The 19890-nt window shown below is 41.3% G+C and overlaps 1 protein-coding gene across 1 annotated transcript; it reads right to left on the reverse strand.

Moving 5' to 3' along the window:
- Positions 1-12593: 12593 nt before the first annotated feature.
- LOC115753014 (subtilisin-like protease SBT5.6) lies at positions 12594-18830 on the reverse strand. The gene is given in 11 exon segments (XM_048285736.1): positions 12594-13172; positions 13251-13464; positions 13593-13953; positions 14052-14146; positions 14247-14633; positions 16894-17068; positions 17652-17752; positions 17755-17771; positions 18020-18214; positions 18339-18534; positions 18642-18830. Coding segments are annotated over 11 exon segments (2352 nt in total). The 5' UTR covers positions 18723-18830; the 3' UTR covers positions 12594-12642.
- Between the last annotated feature and the right edge of the window lie 1060 nt (positions 18831-19890).

Genomic DNA, 19890 nt, shown 5'->3' on the forward strand with positions numbered 1-19890 from the left:
ACATCCTTCGATAGATGCATGGTAGAGGAATTATTCAAAGGGAAGAAGAATAGCTAGGGGTGATCGGTTCCCGGTTCGGTCCAATTTTTGGGCAGTCCAGTGGAACCGATTGAGTTCAGAGTTGGCATCTTCAACTCTTCGCATCTTCACATTGTCTATGCAATTTGGCATTTTTTTTAAAACCTATTTGTTAGTGATGAATCTTTTTCAAATCTAATACTGGGTCAGCCTTCAGATGGATGCTTTGGCTGCTCAGTGATATTGGGTGCACCCACCGGCTGACCACCTCCGAACTAGTTGTGGACGGCAGCCTGACTTTGACGACAAGGTCGCCGCCCTCATCCAAGGAGGACCAGCGCATCACGAGCGGCGCGCGTCCTGATCGCGAGACGCCGCATCACTATCGTCAAGGTTCCCCAACATGTGCTCGGTCTTCCTCGTTGCCGTTTCTGTTTATACTCCTTTGCAGGTTCTTTGGTGTCCCGCATCTTGCAAGAATGAGCTCTTGGTTGCAGAGGAGAAGATCTTGGGTGAGAAGCTGAAGTGAAAGTGGTGGGGATAGGCTCGGTCAAACGAGCGGAGTCCACGATCCACAATCTGTCTGAAGTTCAAAAGTCGAAAAGGGAATATTCATCGAATAAGGTAATATTCTGATTTTTTTAAATTAAAATATTTACTTGCCAATTTGAATTATGGCATATCTAATCTTGCAAATTCGGTTAGGAATTTCTTAATCCCCAACTTACCATACGCTTAAACAAGTCTATCTATAAGATTATAGGGAGAACATTTAATCAGGCAATGATTTAAATCCGATAGATTAATATGTAAGATTGTAGATTAAAAATGAGATTAAAAATTGCGACATAATCGATTGGTTGTTGCCAAATCTAATTGATTGCTTTCCTTATTTGAATTGGTTGATCGTCAATTGCTATCTTTTGGAATATATTGCGTCGCATGATGAATAGATTGTCAATTGCTATCTTTTGGAATATATTGCGTCGCATGATGAATTTTAAAACTCTAAAAGATAGTGCATGTAGATAATATTTCCATGTTAAAATAGATTGCATCTTAGTAGATAACTTGCATGTTTTAATTAATTCTAGGAAAGTGCAAATTAAATTGCATTCCAGGGTAGAATTTGCATATCTAAATGAAATTTTATGCCTAAAATGACTTATCTTTAATAGGATAGGGTTTAGGTTAATTCAAACCCTAAAATATGCAAGATAAAAATCATTTTGGCATAGTTTTATTTAGAGTCGTAACTAAATCCGAAAATACAAAAATAAGTCATTCTTTTGCCATGTTATCATGCATTACACATCATCCTTGCCATGTCATATAGAATCACATGTTTAGGTTATAGGTTAAATTAATTCATCATGTAAACTACATGTTAGAATTAATTTTAATTAAATTGCATGTCTTTAGCATAGTCATGTAGTTTAGTTTAATTTCATATGCATGCTTAGGATAGTTTTGCAATTTATCCATGTTACTACATTAGAATAGAATTCATGCATTATATGCATCTCATTTTAAAAAAAAATAAAATCATAAAAAAATAATTGGTTGGCGCATGCTCTTACAATTATTTGATTTCTGGATGTTCATTTAATTGATTATGCACCCGCATGATAATCTTTGTTAGTGACTTAGGTTTAAATCAATTGATATTATCTTCTCAAATGATTTTCCATGAAATAAAATGGTATCGAAAGGGCATCAGAGTAATCTGACGTAATCAAGTCCCCGGACTCATAATCTCCGTTCGTAGAAATAAAATAGTTTTTCCGCTATTTTATTTAGGTTTCTAATCAACCTATCGTAAATGATTAGTTGTGACTCATATTGAAAAATTTAGCATGTTAAATATTGAACCTAAATTACGAAATAGGAGAGTTTGGGAAAACTCGACTTAGGTTAGTTAATTTAATTAATCTGGTAATCTATTAACCTGAAATTCGACTTTTTATATCGAGACACTCATGCTTGCGCATAGCGCCGGTCTCGACATAGTTTGATGATAATGTTTTACAATCACCACACAACACGACGCATTAATTTATCCAAAAACAGGCATCATTATACCAAAAAATAATCACTTAATAACTTTTAACAATGAATAAAATGAACACAAATATATAATTATGAATATGTTAGATACATTTTGATGGGTAAATCTATGGGAAGTACATCTAATGTTACATCCAAAGATAGAGAACCATAATTTGATGATTGTGGGCTCTCGCATCCCCTTAGAAGTGGAGGCAGACCAACCCTAATCTTGACTTGGGATCTGGGAAGTGCTTCCGGAAAGAACTGTGTGATATGGGGGTCTTAATGTTGGGCAATGCGTCTAATATGTAAACTCAATCGGGCCATCAAAACCCTAACACAGAAAATAATGATCACCACAATAAAAAATCCTTGCCTCGTCACTATCCCCATTTTTAGTAGAATAATAAGCCATTTATAAGACAGCTTCAAATTGCACTTGCAACCGTGACAGGTTCATCTATCATCTTCCTTCACTGCTTAAGATGTATTGTATCAGTGAAACGTGCGTGGAAATGTAGTGAGTCAATGAAATTAGGAGATTCTCTAGAGGGAATACGAGCTGCGTGGAAATATAGTGAGTCGACCCTTATCTATCTCGCCGGCCATTTCTGACATCCCTCCACTTATTGGGTCCTATATTTTCTTGTCTCTACCTTCAGGCTTCTAGTTGGACAGTTGCTTGCACACGCACGACACGTCGGTGTCCTTGATCGCGTCGCAGCACCCTTATGAAGGATGCATTTGCGATTGTCCCTTCGTCTAAAGGGCTTGCATTGAGTCAATAACCCTACGTCATTCCTGCTGAGCCGTTGGCATCAAGGGCTTCTCCATGTTTCTTGAGTATTCTAGAGTATTCTTGGGGCGGACGATATGGTAATTGTCCCATATTCTAGAACTCTTTCTTTAATGTCGGTACTTGGTTAGACAGGAAGATGTAATCTTGGCCACTAGATCAAGATACAATCAACGGTTGTAACGAGAGTCCTCTAGTATATATAAAGGCCCTCCCTCATTGTAATCATCCAACGCTTGAAGCAATACAAAGTAGCATTATCTCCCGAATTTTTCTCTCTAAACACTTTCTCTCAACCGAAGCAATGGTTTTTGTTTTTCAGCAACTCTTTGTTATTCTTTTACAATTTGGATATATCGAGAAACATGGATAATGTTATTCACATATATCATTATCATTATATTTCTTCTTGAGCAATATGGAATGAATACCTCAAGTTACATTGAAAACGGATAGATTAGTCTTAGCCATATAGGTTTTCGCCTCATTGGGTTCATGGGACCGTATAACCTGCAAAAAGCGGGCAATTTAAGGATAAGGTTTGATATCTAAGTTCTTGAATTTGAATGTTAATGCATAAGCTAGAGAAACGAGTTATCTCTCGATCTTGTTAACTCCGCATTGCATGCTGTGGCCGAGCGGCTTCTCGCAATACTTCGCGGCGTACACGAATTTCTCCATATAGATGTGCTACTCCATCTCATGGGACAGGTGTTTGCACACGAACGGCAAGTCGGTGTCTTTGACCACGTCGCAGCACCTGTGTCAGTGGACACAGTTGTCACTTTTTCCTAAGGGGTCCGCATTCAATCAAGACAAAATAATTGGCATTGCTTGGCATTGCTGCACAGCCGTAGCCACCGCACTGTTAGTGCTTGAGATGCCCATTTTACTGCTTATCTTAGTTTAATTTCCTAAAATTCATCAAAAAATCACAAAAAATCAAAAAATTGAAAAATCAAGTTTGGTAGCCTTGGCCAAGCATAAGGAACCAATTTTGAACAAAAAATAATTTTTCATATTTTTTACATTTTTTTAATATTTTCGGAAAATAGAAAAATACAAGAAAATTCATAAATAAATACTTCCCGAGGTCACAAAAATACAGAAAAATGTTTCTTATTTTTATTTTAATTCCCTTTTCATTTTGACCTCAAGAGAAATTGAAAATTGAATTCAATTTTAGGTGCTTCTTCACAACACCAAGAGTTGAATTTGCTTAAAAAATAAAAATTGAGTCTTTTTATTTGCAATTTTTGCATATTTTGAGTCTAGACATTCAATTGCAGTCCTATCTAGCTTCAATTTGATCAATTGCACCTCCAATTACACGAATTGCATGAATTGGGCAAGAACTCCTAAAATTTTTGAAATTTAGTCCCTAGGATTTACAATTTTTGAAATTACTTTTAATCCAGGAACTTTCGTGGCAAAATTAGACCACCCCCTAAGGTTTTTACATATTATGAATCGATTGGCGAGGGTGGCTTGACCCAATTTGACTGTTTGGGCGTCCAATTGAAGTTTTCCCCAATTTGCAATTATAGGAAAATTTGGGGTTTTCGCAGAAATTGATGAAAAATTTTGGGCAAAATCACGTTTCTAGATGGTATTTAGGCCCCTAAGTTTAATTTTGAGGTATAATTGTAAGAATTCCTCATGAATTTTGATTAATTTCGAAAATTTTAAGTCCGAACCGGTTCGGACCGATTTGATCACGGGTCGGACCGATCGAACCGGTCCAGCACAGTGTCGTCTTCTTCCCCAAATGTGTGACATTCTGCAGATTTCACGATGAATTTTGGCAACCAAATTGAAGACCAATTCGAATCTAATTGGATCAATTGATATGGGGGTTTTGTTCCTCAGGCCGGGACGTGTCGATTGCCACCAGTGGCACGGCCAATGGTCGCCGGAGCACGGCGGACGGAGCAATCAAAGTCCCGGCGAAGCAAAAGTCAACATTATCAAACCAAAGTTCAATTCATGCTCATTCTAGTTCAACGATGAGCCAAACGGACTTGGACGGAATCCCAAGCGATTCCGTCACCGTCCGGCGACCATTTGGCACGTGAGTGCACGTGAGAGAGGCTCGGCCGGCTCCTCCTGTGCGTGCCAAGTTTTGAAAAATTGGTATAAAAGGCTGAGGAAGATTCGCGAGAAGAGGAGAGGCTCATTGTGTTCGTAACCAACTCGGAAAGCTAGAGGGAGAGAGAAAAAGCGAGAGAGAGCTCGTCTACTCGCTCGCTCGATCAAGGATTTGAGCTCGAGTTGCGGGTTCTTCGACAGACCAATCTAGACCAAATCGAAGCCTGAGATCAAGTCTAGAAGCCTCACACTTGCTCCAGGAAGCAATCGCACCAGCTCAATCGCTCTATGATCTCCAAAATTGGTGAGTTTGCTTCTCGATCTTCATCCCGTTCGTTCATGGCGTCGAGTAATCCAGAGTTTAATCTTCGCAATTAGTGTGTGCCTTTTGTCTCTCGAACATCACCGACCACCATCACATCTCTATTTTGCATTGATTTCGCTCAAACACTTCGAATCGAGCCTTCCACCTTCGCCGGTCTGGTCGAACATCGGCCATGCCATTCTAGCCATTGCGAGCTCAATCGGAGCTCGAGGTAAGTTTTCTGAACCTTTGATTGTGCTTGTCCGTGAATGAAATGATCTATTATGCTCTGGATTGCGAGATTGAGTTACGTGACCTTAATACTGTGCGAGTTTAATTCATGTTTATTCAGTGAATGAAATCGTGTGATTTTTAGATATGTTGATCCGCACACTTAGGCAAGTCGATTGGTGCCGGTCTCGAGTCATTCCGGCGAGATTTCACCGTTAGATCTCGCCGGAGAAATTATGGCCGTTCATTATGTCGCTAGCGAGAGGTAGACGATGAAGTTGACACAGCGGGTCGGCGGGTCAACGATCCGAGGTGGCGAGCCGTGAGTGGTCCAAGTCGGCGTCCGATCGGCCTAGCCGTGCGCGCGAAAAAGGCGAGTCGGATTAGATCCGATGTGGAGATAAATAGTTAATTTTAATTCTGGATCGTTAGATCGATTTTTCGTAATTTCTAATATTACGTTTATTAGATAGAAAATTAATAAAATAAAAAACGGCACCGTTTAGTTTAGTAGCACACGGCGTCGTTTAGGTATAGGTCATATACGTCGTCGTTTCAAGTATAAGTGAAGCGAACGGTCCAGATTAGATCTGGTTTTGAATCGTGGCCGTCCGTTTGTTTAGTTGGGTGACGTCATTTAGTATACGAAGCAAAAGCATCGTCGTTTAGGTGTAGATGAAATGAATGGCCTACATTAGATCTAATATTCAATTGCGACCGTTCGTCCTTTAAGTCATGCGGTGTCGTTTTGACTAGGGGGTTTAGAAGCATCGTCGTTTTGGCCTAAAGGTGAGTCGACGGCTGAGATTAAATTTGGGATTAATCTTGGCCGTCCATTTATTTTCTATATATTCGAGTATTAGAGAATTAATTCAAAAAAATCAAAAAATAGGTATTAAATAGTACACGGTGTCGTTTTTGAGCTGAGCGGGTCCAAGTGGGTCTGGACCGGGTTGACCGGGTTGACCCGGTCGGAAAATATTAATAAAAAATAAATAAATATTCATAAAAATTTCTAAAAAATAAAAAAAAAATTAGTAAAATTCGTAGAAAAATCATAAAAATTCCTAGATTTTTTACAAAAAATTTCTAAAAATGTTTAGGTCAATTCGGGACTCTTATAGTCTGGATCAAGAATTTTTGAAGTTCTAAGGGTTGATTTACATCGATCCGAAAAAATTTCAACTTTTGGAAAATAAATAAAAAATTCTAAAAAATTCTAAAAATTCCAAAAAAAAATTCTAAAAATCACAGAAGATGGGAAATGGCCACATTCAACTGGCCCGACCCCTATTTTGTGATTTTTGGGTCCCGAACCCCCAAAAAATGACTATTTTACCCTTCCGGGCCTTTTGCCCCAAATTTTTCCGAACCACTCTAGAACTCAAATAGGTCCTTCTATGGGCCGATACGGCCATATAAGATGTGTCATGTTTGATTGATTGACTGATTTGATTGAGATTATCCTTGATTGCGCATTTAAATTCTTGATTGTGACCGATAGGGTAGAAATTTCCGCTTGCATGATACCCTAGATCGTTAGAACTCACCTCACCCAAAATTTCATCTGCATGAATTCTTAGGTTAGAAAATCACTCAACTTCGGTAACCGAAAGGGCGTCGATATAAATCTCGGTGTAATCAAGTTCCCGGACCCAAATCTCTGGTTCTCGTAGAAGCGAACGGTTTCTCCGGAACGCTCGATAGGGTTCTCGATTATACCCTCCAAAAATTGATCGGTGGTGACTCCATATGCATGTACACTATGCACATGTCACCCGACCCTACTAAGGTCAGGCCCGATATATCAAAATTTTTTTCTTCACATCGCAATTCGAGTAATGGGTCATCGGGAGGGACCCGCGCGTTAGGATCCACCGCCAACCGGGTCGGGAGCGCGGCTCGTTAACTCTCGCCCGCCTCGAAGGGGGTCACGACAGGACTAGCGACTCTACCGGGGATTCGCCTATTAGAAAGGGTTGAAAAATCAAGAGAAAATTGAAAAATCAAGTTTTTTTTTTAAAATCAAACGAGGTTGCACCTCGTGTGGGCAATCTTATCGGCTTCCGATATACCTCACCCGATCGCCACGGATTCAACCTGTTTTTACATATGCATGTAAACTTGATTAAATTCGAGGCGGGCAAGAGTTAACGAGCCGCGTTTTCGACCCAATTGGCGGTGGATCCTGGCACGCGGGTCCCTCCCGAGGACCCATTACTCGAATCGCGACGTGAAGAAAAAAATTTTGATATATCGAGGTCAACCTTAGTGGGGTCGGGTGACATGTGCACAGTGTAGATGCATATGGAGTCGCCACCGATCAATTTTTGGAGGATATGATCGGGAACCCTATCGAGCGGTCGGGAGAAACCGTTCGATTCTACGAAAACTAGAGATTTGGGTCCGGGGACTTGGTTACGCTGAGATTTACATCGACACCCTTTCGGTTACCGAAGTTGAGTGATTTTCTAACCTAAGAATTCATGCGGATGAAATTTTGGGTGAGGTAGGTTCTAATGATCTAGGGTATCATGCAGGCTGGAATTTCTACCCTATTAGTCATAATCAAGAATTTAAATGCGCAATCAAGGATAATCTCAATCAAATCAGTCAATCAATCAAATATGACACATTTGATATGGCCCATAGAAGGACCTATTCGAGTTCCAAGGTGGTTCGGAAAAATTTGGGGCGAAAGGCCCGGAAGAGTAAAATAGTCATTTTTGGGGGTTCGGGACCCAAAAATCACAAAATAGGGGTCGGGCCAGTTGAATGTGGCCATTTCCCATCTTCTGTGATTTTTAGAATTTTTTTGGAATTTTTAGAATTTTTTAGAATTTTTTATTTATTTTTCAAGAGTTGGAATTTTTTCGGATCGATGTAAATCAACCCTCAGAACTTCAAAAATTCTCGATCTAGACCGTAAGAGTCCTGAATCGACCTAAACATTTTTAGAAATTTTTTGTAAAAATCTAGGAATTTTTATGATTTTTCTACGAATTTTACTAATTTTTTTGATTTTTTAGAAATTTTTATGAATTTTTATTTATTTTTTATTAATATTTTCTGACCGGGTCAACCCGGTCCAGACCCGCTTGGACCCGCTTGGCTCAAAAACGACACCTTGTACTATTTAATACCTATTTTTTGATTTTTTTGAATTAATTCCCTAATATTCGAACTTATAGAAAATAAACGGACGGTCGGGATTAATCCCAAATTTAATCTCAGCCGTCAACTCACCTTCAGGCCAAAACGACGACCCTTCTGACCCCCTAGTCAAAATGACGCCGCATGACTTAAAGGACGAACGGTCGCGATTGAATCCTAGATCTAATTTGGGCCATTCATTTCATCTACACCTAAACGACGACGCTTTTGCTTCGTATACTAAACGACGTCACCCAACTAAACAAACGGACAGCCACGATTCAAAACCAGATCTAATCTGGACCGTTCGCTTCACTTATACTTGAAACGACGACGTATATGACCTATACCTAAACGACGCCGTGCGCTACTAAACTAAACGGTGCCGTTTTTTATTTTATTAATTTTCTATCTAATAAACGTAATATTAGAAATTACGAAAAATCGATCTAACGGTCCATAATTAAAATTAACTATTTATCTCCACCATCGGATCTAATCCGACTTAGCCTTTTTGTGCGCACGGCTAGGCGGACCGGACGCCGACTTGGACCACTCACCGCTCGCCACCTCGAACTGTTGACCCGCCGACCTACCAGGTCGCCTTCATCGTCTACCTCTTGCCAGCGACGTAACGAACGGCCAGAATTTCTCCGGCGAGATCTAATGGTGAGATCTCGCCGGAATGACTCGAGACCGGTACCAATCGACTCGCCTAAGTGTGCAGATCAACATATCTAAAAATCGTGCGATTTCATTCACCGAATAAACATGAATTAAACTCGCACTGTCTTAAGGTCACGTAACTCAATCTCGCAATCCAGAGCATAATAGATCAATTCATTCACAAACGAGCACAATCAAAGGTTCATAAAACTTAACTTGAGCTCCGATTGAGTTCGCAATGGCTAGAATGGCCTGGTCGATGTTCAACCGGACCGGAGCAGGTGGAAGGCTCGATTTGAAGTGTTTGAGCGAAATCAATGCAAAATAGAGATGTGATGGTGGTCGGTGATGTTCGAGAGACAAAAGGCACACACTAATTGCGAAGATTAAACTCTGGATTACTCGACGCCATGAACGCACAGGATGAAGATCGAGAAGCAGACTTGCCAATTTTGGAGATCGTAAAGCGATTGAGCTGGTGCGATCGCTTCCTGGAGCTGGTGTGAGGCTTCTCGACTTGATCTCGGGCTTCGATTTGGTCTAGATTGGTCTGTCGAAGAACCTACAACTCGAGCTCAAATCCTTGATCAAGCGGGCGAGTAGACGAGCTCTCTCTCACTTTCTCTCTCTCTCTCTCTAGCTTTCTGAGTTGGTTACGAACACAATGAGCCTCTCCTCTTCTCGCGAATCTTCCTCAGCCTTTTATACCAATTTTTCAAAACTTGGCGCGCACGGGAGGAGCTGGCCGAGCCTCTCTCACGTGCACTCACGTGCCAAATGGTCGTCGGACGGTGACGGAATCGGTTGGGATTCCGTCCAAGTCCGTTTGGCTCGCCGTTGAACTAGAACGAGCATGAATTGAACTCTGGTTTGATAATGTTGACTTTTGCTTCGCCGGGACTTTGATCGCTCCGTTCGCCGTGCTCCGGCGACCATTGGCCGTGCCACCGGTGGCAATCGACACGTCCCGGCCTGAGGAACAAAACTCCCACATCAATTGATCCAATTAGATTCGAATTGGACTTCAATTTGGTTGCCAAAATTCATCGTGAAATCTGCAGAATGTCGCACATTTGGGGAAGAAGACAACATCTTGCTGGACCGGTTCGACCGGTCCGACCGGCGGTCCGATCGGTCCGAACCGGTTCAGACTTAAAATTTTCGAAATTAAACAAAATCCATGGGGAATTTTTACAATTAAACCTCAAAATTGAACTTAGGGGCCTAAATACCATCTAGAAACGTGATTTTGCCCAAAAATTTTCATCAATTTCTGTGAAAACCCCAAATTTTCCTATAATTGCAAATTGAGGAAAACTTCAATTGGACGCCCAAACAGTCAAATTGGGTCAAGCCACCCCCGCCAATTGATTCAGAATATGTGAAAACCTTAGGGGATGGTCCAATTTTGCCACGAAAGTTCCTGGATTAAAAGTAATTTCAAAAATTGTAAATCCTAGGGACTAAATTGTAAAAATTTTAGTAGTTCTTGCCCAATTCGTGCAATTCGTGTAATTGGAGGTGCAATTGATCAAATTGAAGACCAATTCGAATCTAATTGGATCAATTGATGTGAGGGTTTTGTTCCTCGTGCCGGGACATGTCGATTGCCACCGGTGGCACGGCCAATGGTCGCCGGAGCACGGCGGACGGAGCCAAATGGGTCGGAAGCCGATAAGAATCCCCAATGGAGTCGCAGGGGGAAGTCCACATACCGGCGACTCCACCGCTAACCGGGTCGGAAGCCGATAAGAAAATTTAAAAATCAAAACAAAATAATTGTTAGATCTCATTTAATGGAGTTGATTGTTCCTTTCTCGAGATTATAGGAGATATTGTCAACAAAATAGATTTGAATTATCATGTTAATCCCACGGTTGTTATGAGCAATGACCATATTTATTTCAATTTTGCATTATCCAACAATCTTAACATTTAAAGACTCTATCACTTGTATGTCATATATTTGTCAATAATTCAAAGAATGTACATTATCTGCAAAAAAAAAGGTTTGTCACAATATCCACAACTATCACCATTGATTTGGCCAATTGAATATAGAACTTTGATTAAGAAGAAGTTTAGCGGTTCCTCTTCGAGATTATGGAAGATAGAGTGAAACAAATGGGTATGAATTAGGAAAGTTGCTTTCAAAATTTTTATAAACAAATGAGCCTCATCCATCAATCTCAAGAATTAAAAAGTTTAATTCACTTTTTCATTTTAAATTTGTCAAAAAATGAAAGAATTTAAAAACGGGAACATTTCAACATCATTGTCGTTTTCTTTTCTTATTTTTTTCTATCATTATTGAAAAAGACAACTACTCATTAAATAAATGTGATGAACTAAGCTTTTGAATGAACTCGTAATGTGCTTGTATTACTCATACTACTCATATTACAATTCAAATATATATACAAGGTATTGTTTAATATATTAGGAAAAGGAAAAATCTAACAAACATCCCTTATTATCTATAAAATATACACCGAATATAGTGCTGACTAACAAACAAAAAGTAAGTCCTAACTAATGATAAGAAAGATGCATGTTTGGCTACTTTGGGTGATTAAGATATGAATTATTTTAAATCATAGACTATGAATAAATTAATTGCATAATACAAGTAGTAATGCTATAATCTTGTTTGACACATCGATCCTATCGGTCCATTTAAAAAATAATAAATAAATAAATAATAATTGATCCGATCGAGCTGGTTTTGGAGGAATCAGGGGAACTGGGAACCGGATCACTCGGGCACCGGTTCCACTTTTAGGAACCGGCCTCCTGGAATTGGATCGACCCAGTCGATTCGGTTTGGTTTGAACGATTTCCGATTCGGTCGGTTTGTCTTGTTTACCTCTAAAAATAACTAGTGACAACGAGAATTGTGACAACATAAGTGAGGAGCCGAGGGAATTGGGAACCGGATCACCTTGATACCAGTTTCACTTTTAGGAATTGAAAATCGGACCGGCGCTTCATGAAACCCAATTGAACCGGCCGATTTGGTTTGGTCCGAACGATTTCCGATTCAATCGATCCGTCTTGCTCACCTCTAAGAATAACTAGTGACGACGTATTTCTGATTCAATCGGTCCGTCTTGCTCACCTCTAAGAATAACTAGTGACGACGAGAACCGTGACGACGTACTCTAGGAAGCTTGTTCAATACCTTAATCTTGTCGGATTCTTTTGCGAAACAATTTAAATTCCTGAAAAACTCAAAAGCAATCAAGAAGGAGAAAAGTCAAGGAAGGATCCAAAGAATCCAACTTGACGAATCTCTCTTTGGTTAGCAAAGCGAGCTTAGAGGGGGCAAAAAGAAAATCTATCCTAAAGATACTGCTATTGGACTATTGACATTGTGAACCCCATCAGTCCAGGTATACCATCCTAGTCCATACTCACCATCCAGTTCACTCTTCATATTATAGTCTGCTATCACCGTGATTGTGAAGCTTCGCTTCTGGCCGATGCGATCAAAGGACAGCTCTGCCGGTTCGATTGCGACGAAAGCTCCCCTTGGCTCTTGCACATTCGAGATGTAAACTGCCTCATGGTTTGGCCCGACATTCGTGACGGTTCTTTTCACGGTGACAGCGCCAGTAAGTCTCGAGATTTGGAGAGACGGATAGTTCAGATTGCTTGAGACGGTCTTTGTGCTCGGGCAGCTGTAGTTACTGAATGATACCCGGAGGTCACAGAGATAGTCTTGGTAGTCCGAGAACGCCGCATCATAGACAAGGCCGGGGTCCGCCGCTCTCTGTGGCACCAAATGCCCCGATCCATATGCGAAGGAGTTCGCTGCATTTCCGGTGACCTCTGTTATTGGCATGTTCATGGTGTTGACCTGAGTAGCTGCGATTTGAAACTCCAAACAGTCAGATGAAAGCTAATAATAAAAGGGGTGATCAATTTGGGAGTTTAATTAGAAACCTGTGGTCATTAGGGCAGATCTTATAGCAGCGCTGCTCCATTTGGGGTGAACAGCTTTGAGAAGAGCAGCTGCAGCAGCCACATGAGGGGCCGCCATAGAAGTTCCCGAGTCCAAGTTGTACTCCACGGTTCGCGGGTTGATCTCTGACATCGACACCGAATCTCCCTCGCTCCACGCCGCCAGTATATTCAATCCCGGGGCGGTGATGTCAGGCTGAGAAGGATGAGGGGAAGGCGGGGAAAGGTCAAAAAGAGAAGTTGGTGGAAAATCAAGAACTCAGCTATTCCGGTCCATCAAAAATCTAGATTTCGTCAAAACGAGCCGAGGCTTGAAAATCGTACCTTGAGAATATTAGGGTCCACGACATTCGGGCCCCTGCTTGAGAACGAGGCCATAACTGGGGCTGGCGTCCTGCCGATCACTGTCTCTGCCGGTGCTATCCTCGCCTCCGGATTCTTGGCAGATCTGATGTAGTTGAGAATTGTGATGGCGGTATCGAAATCCACTTTGGTCGTCGGAAGACAGTTGACAGGGGTCGGAGCATCAGGCTCCATCATCACGGTGTCGATGATGATTAGGCCAACGCCGCCAGCTCTTCTCACCTCCAACCCTTTGTCAAAGGACGTTCCATTGCCTCCTAAAGCACACAACACTATCTTCCCTTGTGCATTCTCAGGAGAAAGGGAATTGGGGAGGCATAGACTTGAAACACGTTAAAAAAATAATAATAATAAGTGATCGAGATGTAAATTATACAGAGAAAGCCAATTTATTTGCAAGGGATATGAATAGTTACTCACTCCCTAATGTTGCCGGGGACATCTGTGGCAGTCACATCTCCAGCATAAGCTAGTGGATAGAACTTGTTCAAACTGTATGGAGTGACTGATTGTCCCTACAGATATGGAATCGCAGCAAAACATATTGAGTTTCCATCAAACAAGTATGTAACATTAGGTCAGAAATTGGTTCTTATGTTTACTTTTTCCTTTTACCTCAATCAACATTCCATTTCCCAGCATTAGAGGCCCGACGAAAGCTCGGTCGAGGCTGCTGGCGGCGACCGTCATGACCCATGGAGCCGTGTTCGATAGAGTCGACCTGACGGGGCCGGAGTTCCCTGCGGCACACACCGTCACGATGCCTCTTCTCATCGCCAGGAACGTGCCGAGGGCTAGAGAGTCCTCAGTGTAAGGGAGAGGCTTATTGATGCCTAGGGAGAGGCTCAGAACGTTGACCCCATCGCCGATGGCGTCGTCTAGAGCGGCCAATATGTCCTCCTCGAAGCAAGTGTTTTCCATTTGTTTGGTCATGTGGGGGATCGCCCAACACACCTTGTACATGGCCAGGTGGGCGAGCGGTGCACCGCCCGTGGCGGTGCCCCACACTACAAAAAAATAAGGATTTAGCCACGGATTTTGCCACGAAAAATTGACCAAAATTCATCGCTAAACCGATTTGCGACGAAAATTAGCGACGAAAAAATATTCGTCGCCAATTCGGCGTTGCAAAATTTAGCGACGAAAAAATAAAGTTCGTCGCTAATTAGCGACGAATTTTGCGACGACTATTTATCCGTGGCTAATTAGCGACGAATAAGTTTCGTCGCAAATTAGCCACGAATTTTGCGACTAATTACTCTCCGTGGCAAATTAGCGACGAAACTTATTCGTCAATAATTAGCCACAAAAAAAAAATGTTGTCACTAAATTTAGCAACGAATTTAGCGACGAATTTTCTGTTCGTCGCTAAATTTAGCGACGAAAAAATAATTTTTCGTTGCTAAATTTTGCGACGCTAGATTAGCCACGAATTTTTTTTCGTGGCAAAATTCATCGCAAAACCCAATTAGCGACGAATTTTACCGAATTTTTCGTGGCAAAATTTGCTACGAATTTTTATTCGTCACAAAATTCGTCACAAATTTGCTACCAATTTTTATTCGTCGCAAATGTTTGTCGCAAAAAGCACGTTTCTTTTTTTAGTGTTCCTTTTTATTCAATGGCATAGGAGGTGAGGGAGTCTTGGATGGCAGCGGGTCGAGGGAGTCCCCGGGCTGAGGTGGATGGCGACGGGGCTGGCGAGCTGGACGGTGGCGGAGGGGGTGGGTCTCAGCTGGAGCAAGGAGTAGAGCAGGAGGGTAGTCGGGGTGCCGGGACAAGGAGAGGGAGAGAGACCGAGAGATGGAGATGGAGGTCGGGGGCTCGGGCTAGGGGCAGACGGCTGGAGGGATGGCTGCAGGCTGTGGGCGTCGTGGCCTGAGTTGTGGGGAACAGAGAGGCGGTGGGGTGGAGGTCGACGACGGCTACGCGGGGCTGGTGGGCGAGCGGCGATGGCCGCAACGACGGGGTGACGACGAAGGCGGGTGGTGGTCAGCTGGAGGCTGGCGTTGGTTGGGGAGGCTGCCGAAAGAAGAAGAAGAAGAAGAAGAAGACAAAGAAGAAGATGATGAACAGGGGGGAAGGAAGGTTTGTTCGCACCAAGAGGAGGAAGAGAGAAGGTGAGTGGGGGGAAGAGAGAGAAGGACGAAGAGAGAGAAGGTGAGGGGGAGGCTGCCGAATGAAGAAGAAGAAGAAGAAGAAGACGAAGAAGAAGATGATGAACAAGGGGGAAGGGGGGCCTGTTCGCACCAAGAGGACGAAGAGAGAGAAGGTGAGTGGGGGGAAGAGAGAGAAGGACGAAGAGAGAGAAGGTGAGTGGGGTTAGGTGGGGGAAATTGAATGCTGTGGAGAGTGGAATGATAGAAAGGGGCGGAAGAGTTTATAGAATGGGATTAGGCGGGAGGAGAGAGTGGGAATCTTAAAATTTCAAAAGCTCCCTAAAAAATTTAGCGACGAAATAAAGTCCTTCGTCGCTAATTAGCGACAAAACACATAATTTCGTCGCTAATTTAAAAAAAAAAATTTGCGACGAAAGACGAAATTCGTCGCAAAATTTGCGACAAATTCTCATTTCGTCGCAAATTGCTGATATAAATTAAATAAAAAAGAAAAAAAATTAGCGACGAAAAAATAATTTCGTCACTAATTTCCAGAATAAATTAAATAAATTTGTGACGAAATAACATTTCGTCACAAATTTAGCGACTAACACTGTTTTTTCGTCGCAAATTAAATAAATTGAACATTTTCTTTTTTTTTTATTTCCTTCATATTAGCGACGAATAATACATTTCGTCGCTAAATTAGCGACGAAAATAATGAATTGTCGTTAATTTTAATATTTTCTTTGTTATTTTTATTCATAGTGCTAATTTTGCGACGAAAAAAAAAGTTCGTCGCTAATTCGTGACGAACGTTTATTTTCGTCGCTAATTAGCGACAAACGTCGATTTTCGTCGCTAACTTTTAATAAAAGAATTTGTGATGAAAAAGGACGTTCGTCGCTAATTGGCGACGAAACCCATTTTCGTCGCAAAGGAGATAGCGACGAATAATTATTTCATGGCCATTTTCGTCGCTAATTAGCCACGAAAAATTTTTCGTGGCTATTTTCGTCGCTAATGGGCGACGAATCTTTTCGTCGCTTATTTCGTCGCAAATAGCGACGAATATTTATTTTGTCACTATTTTCATCGGAAATTAGCGACGAATTTTTTTCGTGGCAAATTTTTCGTGGCTAAATCCATGTTTTTTTGTAGTGCCACGCAAGCCTGCCGAAGGCTGAGGCGCCCGGAACCTTCTGGCCTCCGACCGTGGAGGCCGTGTGGGTCCCGTGCCCATCCACGTCGCGAGGCGAACGGTAATCTAAGGTGGTGTTGAGAGGCCCATAGTGTTGCTCATAGCCTTTGAGGTAGAATCTAGCTCCAATCAGCTTTCTGCAGCACGAGAGTTCATCATAAGCTGTGGACTCATGCGCAATTGTTCTTTCGTCTTAAAATGTTTTTGTCCTCTGTCGTTTGGGCATGATTATAAATAAAGGGAGTTGCTACTGTCACTTATTTTTTACTACACGATCTCAGTTATTTTTTACCACAAGATCTCTTAATCAATGAGTAATTTATGCAAAATACACAGTATTGATGTGTGAATCTACGGTTGAGAGTTGAGAATGTATAGTCTTACTGTCGGGGAAGGATTTCCCTAAAATATACATGTGGCAAATAGTTTTTATAAAGGACACATAGTCACATACACTACAATACTTCCATTACAAAATTTGGTTTGAAACTTGAGAAATGCTTTCCGGATAACGGTGCAATTTCAACTGTAGATTTACATTTTGCATAAAACATTCATTGATTGGGAAATCGTGTAATCAAAAATAACTACAAGATGCCTTCCTTGAAACTCAAGTACCTAGTCTTCTAAATCGAGTAAATTATTTTAGATGAAACTCCCTTTTTTCATACACAGGCCGAAACCTTAAAATTTCACATTAACCACATTCAAGATGATCACCTGTTGCAGTGGCATGAATCAAACTCCTGTCCGGTTTGACATAATCCTTTCCAAGATTTTGGGATGGCCCCCATTTCTATGTCACTGAAACTCTTCGACTCTTCGATTCTGGCCACACACCTAATGATAAAGGGTAAATAAAAATCACCCGTTAACGCTCATTTTGCATCTGATGCATCATTCGCATAGAGAAATGTAATAGAATTGCTAATGAATTGGAATGGTTTTTAGTCACGTTCGAGAAATAAAATATATTTTCTTTGCAAGGAAATCAAGAAATTCGATTCGATGCCCCGTGATCGGCGAGGAAGACAGACACGTGATGCTTCGAGATCACATTGAATTTGTCTCGACGTCTCGAGGCTTACCACTGTCCAAAAGGCCAACAACAACTCCTCTTCCATATTCGGCTTTCTTCCACAGGCCTTGTCCCAATCTATCACGGTCCCAAAAGTTCCATGGCTGCCTCTCTTCATCTAACCCCACGAACTTCCATGACCTTGTAGTTTGCAAAGAATACTTCCCCGGCTCACTTCGGATCACCGATACAACTCCGTCTATTCCTGTTCAATGAAAAATACCCCAGACACACGAATTCATATTCGCTTCGATCGACTCGATCATTCAAATTTACAAACAAAAATGGACTTTTGAAGAAAACCCTTCATTTTTTTTTCTTTCAAGTACCCGAAAACTTGGAGGCTTCATTTGGAGTGAGAACTGCTGCAAAGGCATTGATGCTGTTCTTATAACTGTAGAGAAGATAAGATCTGGCCTCTTCAACCTCAATCCCTTTGACTGATGCTAGATGGGAGATGTGGTAGTCCTCTATTTCGTGCTTTGCTTTGCTTCCATCGTGCTCTCCGAAATGCACTATGTGTACCTAGCAACATCAATCAAACGAATGCTCGAACTTATAAAGCACTACTGTGGATGCTAATCTTTCATGAGAAAGCGATGCAATGAAGTCCAAAACCTAAGATTTAGAACCTGGTGTTCCACGCACGACGAGAGTAAGGGAAGGCAAATGAGAGAGAAGAGGAGGAAAACATGGTTCATTGCGAGTTCCATTTGACAGTTGAATCGAGGTGAGTGTGCTCCGGATGATAGAATAGAAAAGCATGATTTTATGATGAGGAAAAGTCTGGGAGGATCTGATGTTCGTTTCGATAAGTTCAACTTTGAATTGGACAATGGTAGTTTTGAATTTGGATTTTCCGCGATATTGCGTTTCTTGTAGATAGGGTTTGTTGATTAATATCAACTACCTGCCTAGAAAGCACCGATTCTCTCCGGTGACTTTCGTGTCGCGTCGTGTCGTATCGTATCGTGTCGTATCTTGACATTTTCCAACATTCCGACACTCTCCGACATGTGACCGACATGTGATCAACGCTCCGGACATGCTAGCAACACGCGAGTCCAGTATCTCGACATACCATTTTGACACGTGCGGGGTAAATTTTAAGCATTTTCAATAAATTAGGAATCAAAATGTAAATTTATCAAAAATATATGGTTAAGTTATATATTCAATCACCCCAAAATTAATATACTCAACCAGCCAAAACAAGAAAACCTTAATCGTGAATCCCTAATAGAAGGAGAAACTCACTGCTGATATTTTTATATATACGTAATAATTTATCATATATATATATATATAAAGATATATTTAATATACAATGTATCTTAATGTGTCAGAATTCTCTATTTTCTTAGAAATGACTTGTTGTGTGTCGTGTCGGTGCTACGTAGCTACCTGCCCTTGAAATATAAGATAAATGCTTTAAAAAAAATCAGTAGTGGGCTTTGTATACGTTTTGAACTTCTAGATATAATTGAAAGATCATTGATTAGTATCACCACCTACAAATTCTTTGGCAAAAAAATTACAAAAAAAAAAAAAATCATAAATCTATTGTATGAATGTCAATTTAGTCGTAAATTTTTAAATTTTGCCAATTTTGTCATAAACATTTTCATGATTTTGTCAATATAGTCTTTCCAATCAATTTTGGCTGGCTATCGCTAACATAGACATCAATCGCTTATGGCGCATGGATGACGCTAATGTGGATAATTTTGAATGTGCGATGGATCGGATGGGTCGGTCGGTGTGCTCGCAGGACAATGGGCCTCAAGATGACTGGCTGCAACGGCAGCCAGCAGCTTGTACGCGGCCTATGATGGTGTCAAATCGGGTCCCTTTTTACCGATGAAATTTGGTCAAGTCTTC

The sequence above is a fragment of the Rhodamnia argentea genome, chromosome 9, assembly GCF_020921035.1.
Source record: "Rhodamnia argentea isolate NSW1041297 chromosome 9, ASM2092103v1, whole genome shotgun sequence".
Classification (NCBI taxonomy): Eukaryota; Viridiplantae; Streptophyta; class Magnoliopsida; order Myrtales; family Myrtaceae; genus Rhodamnia; species Rhodamnia argentea.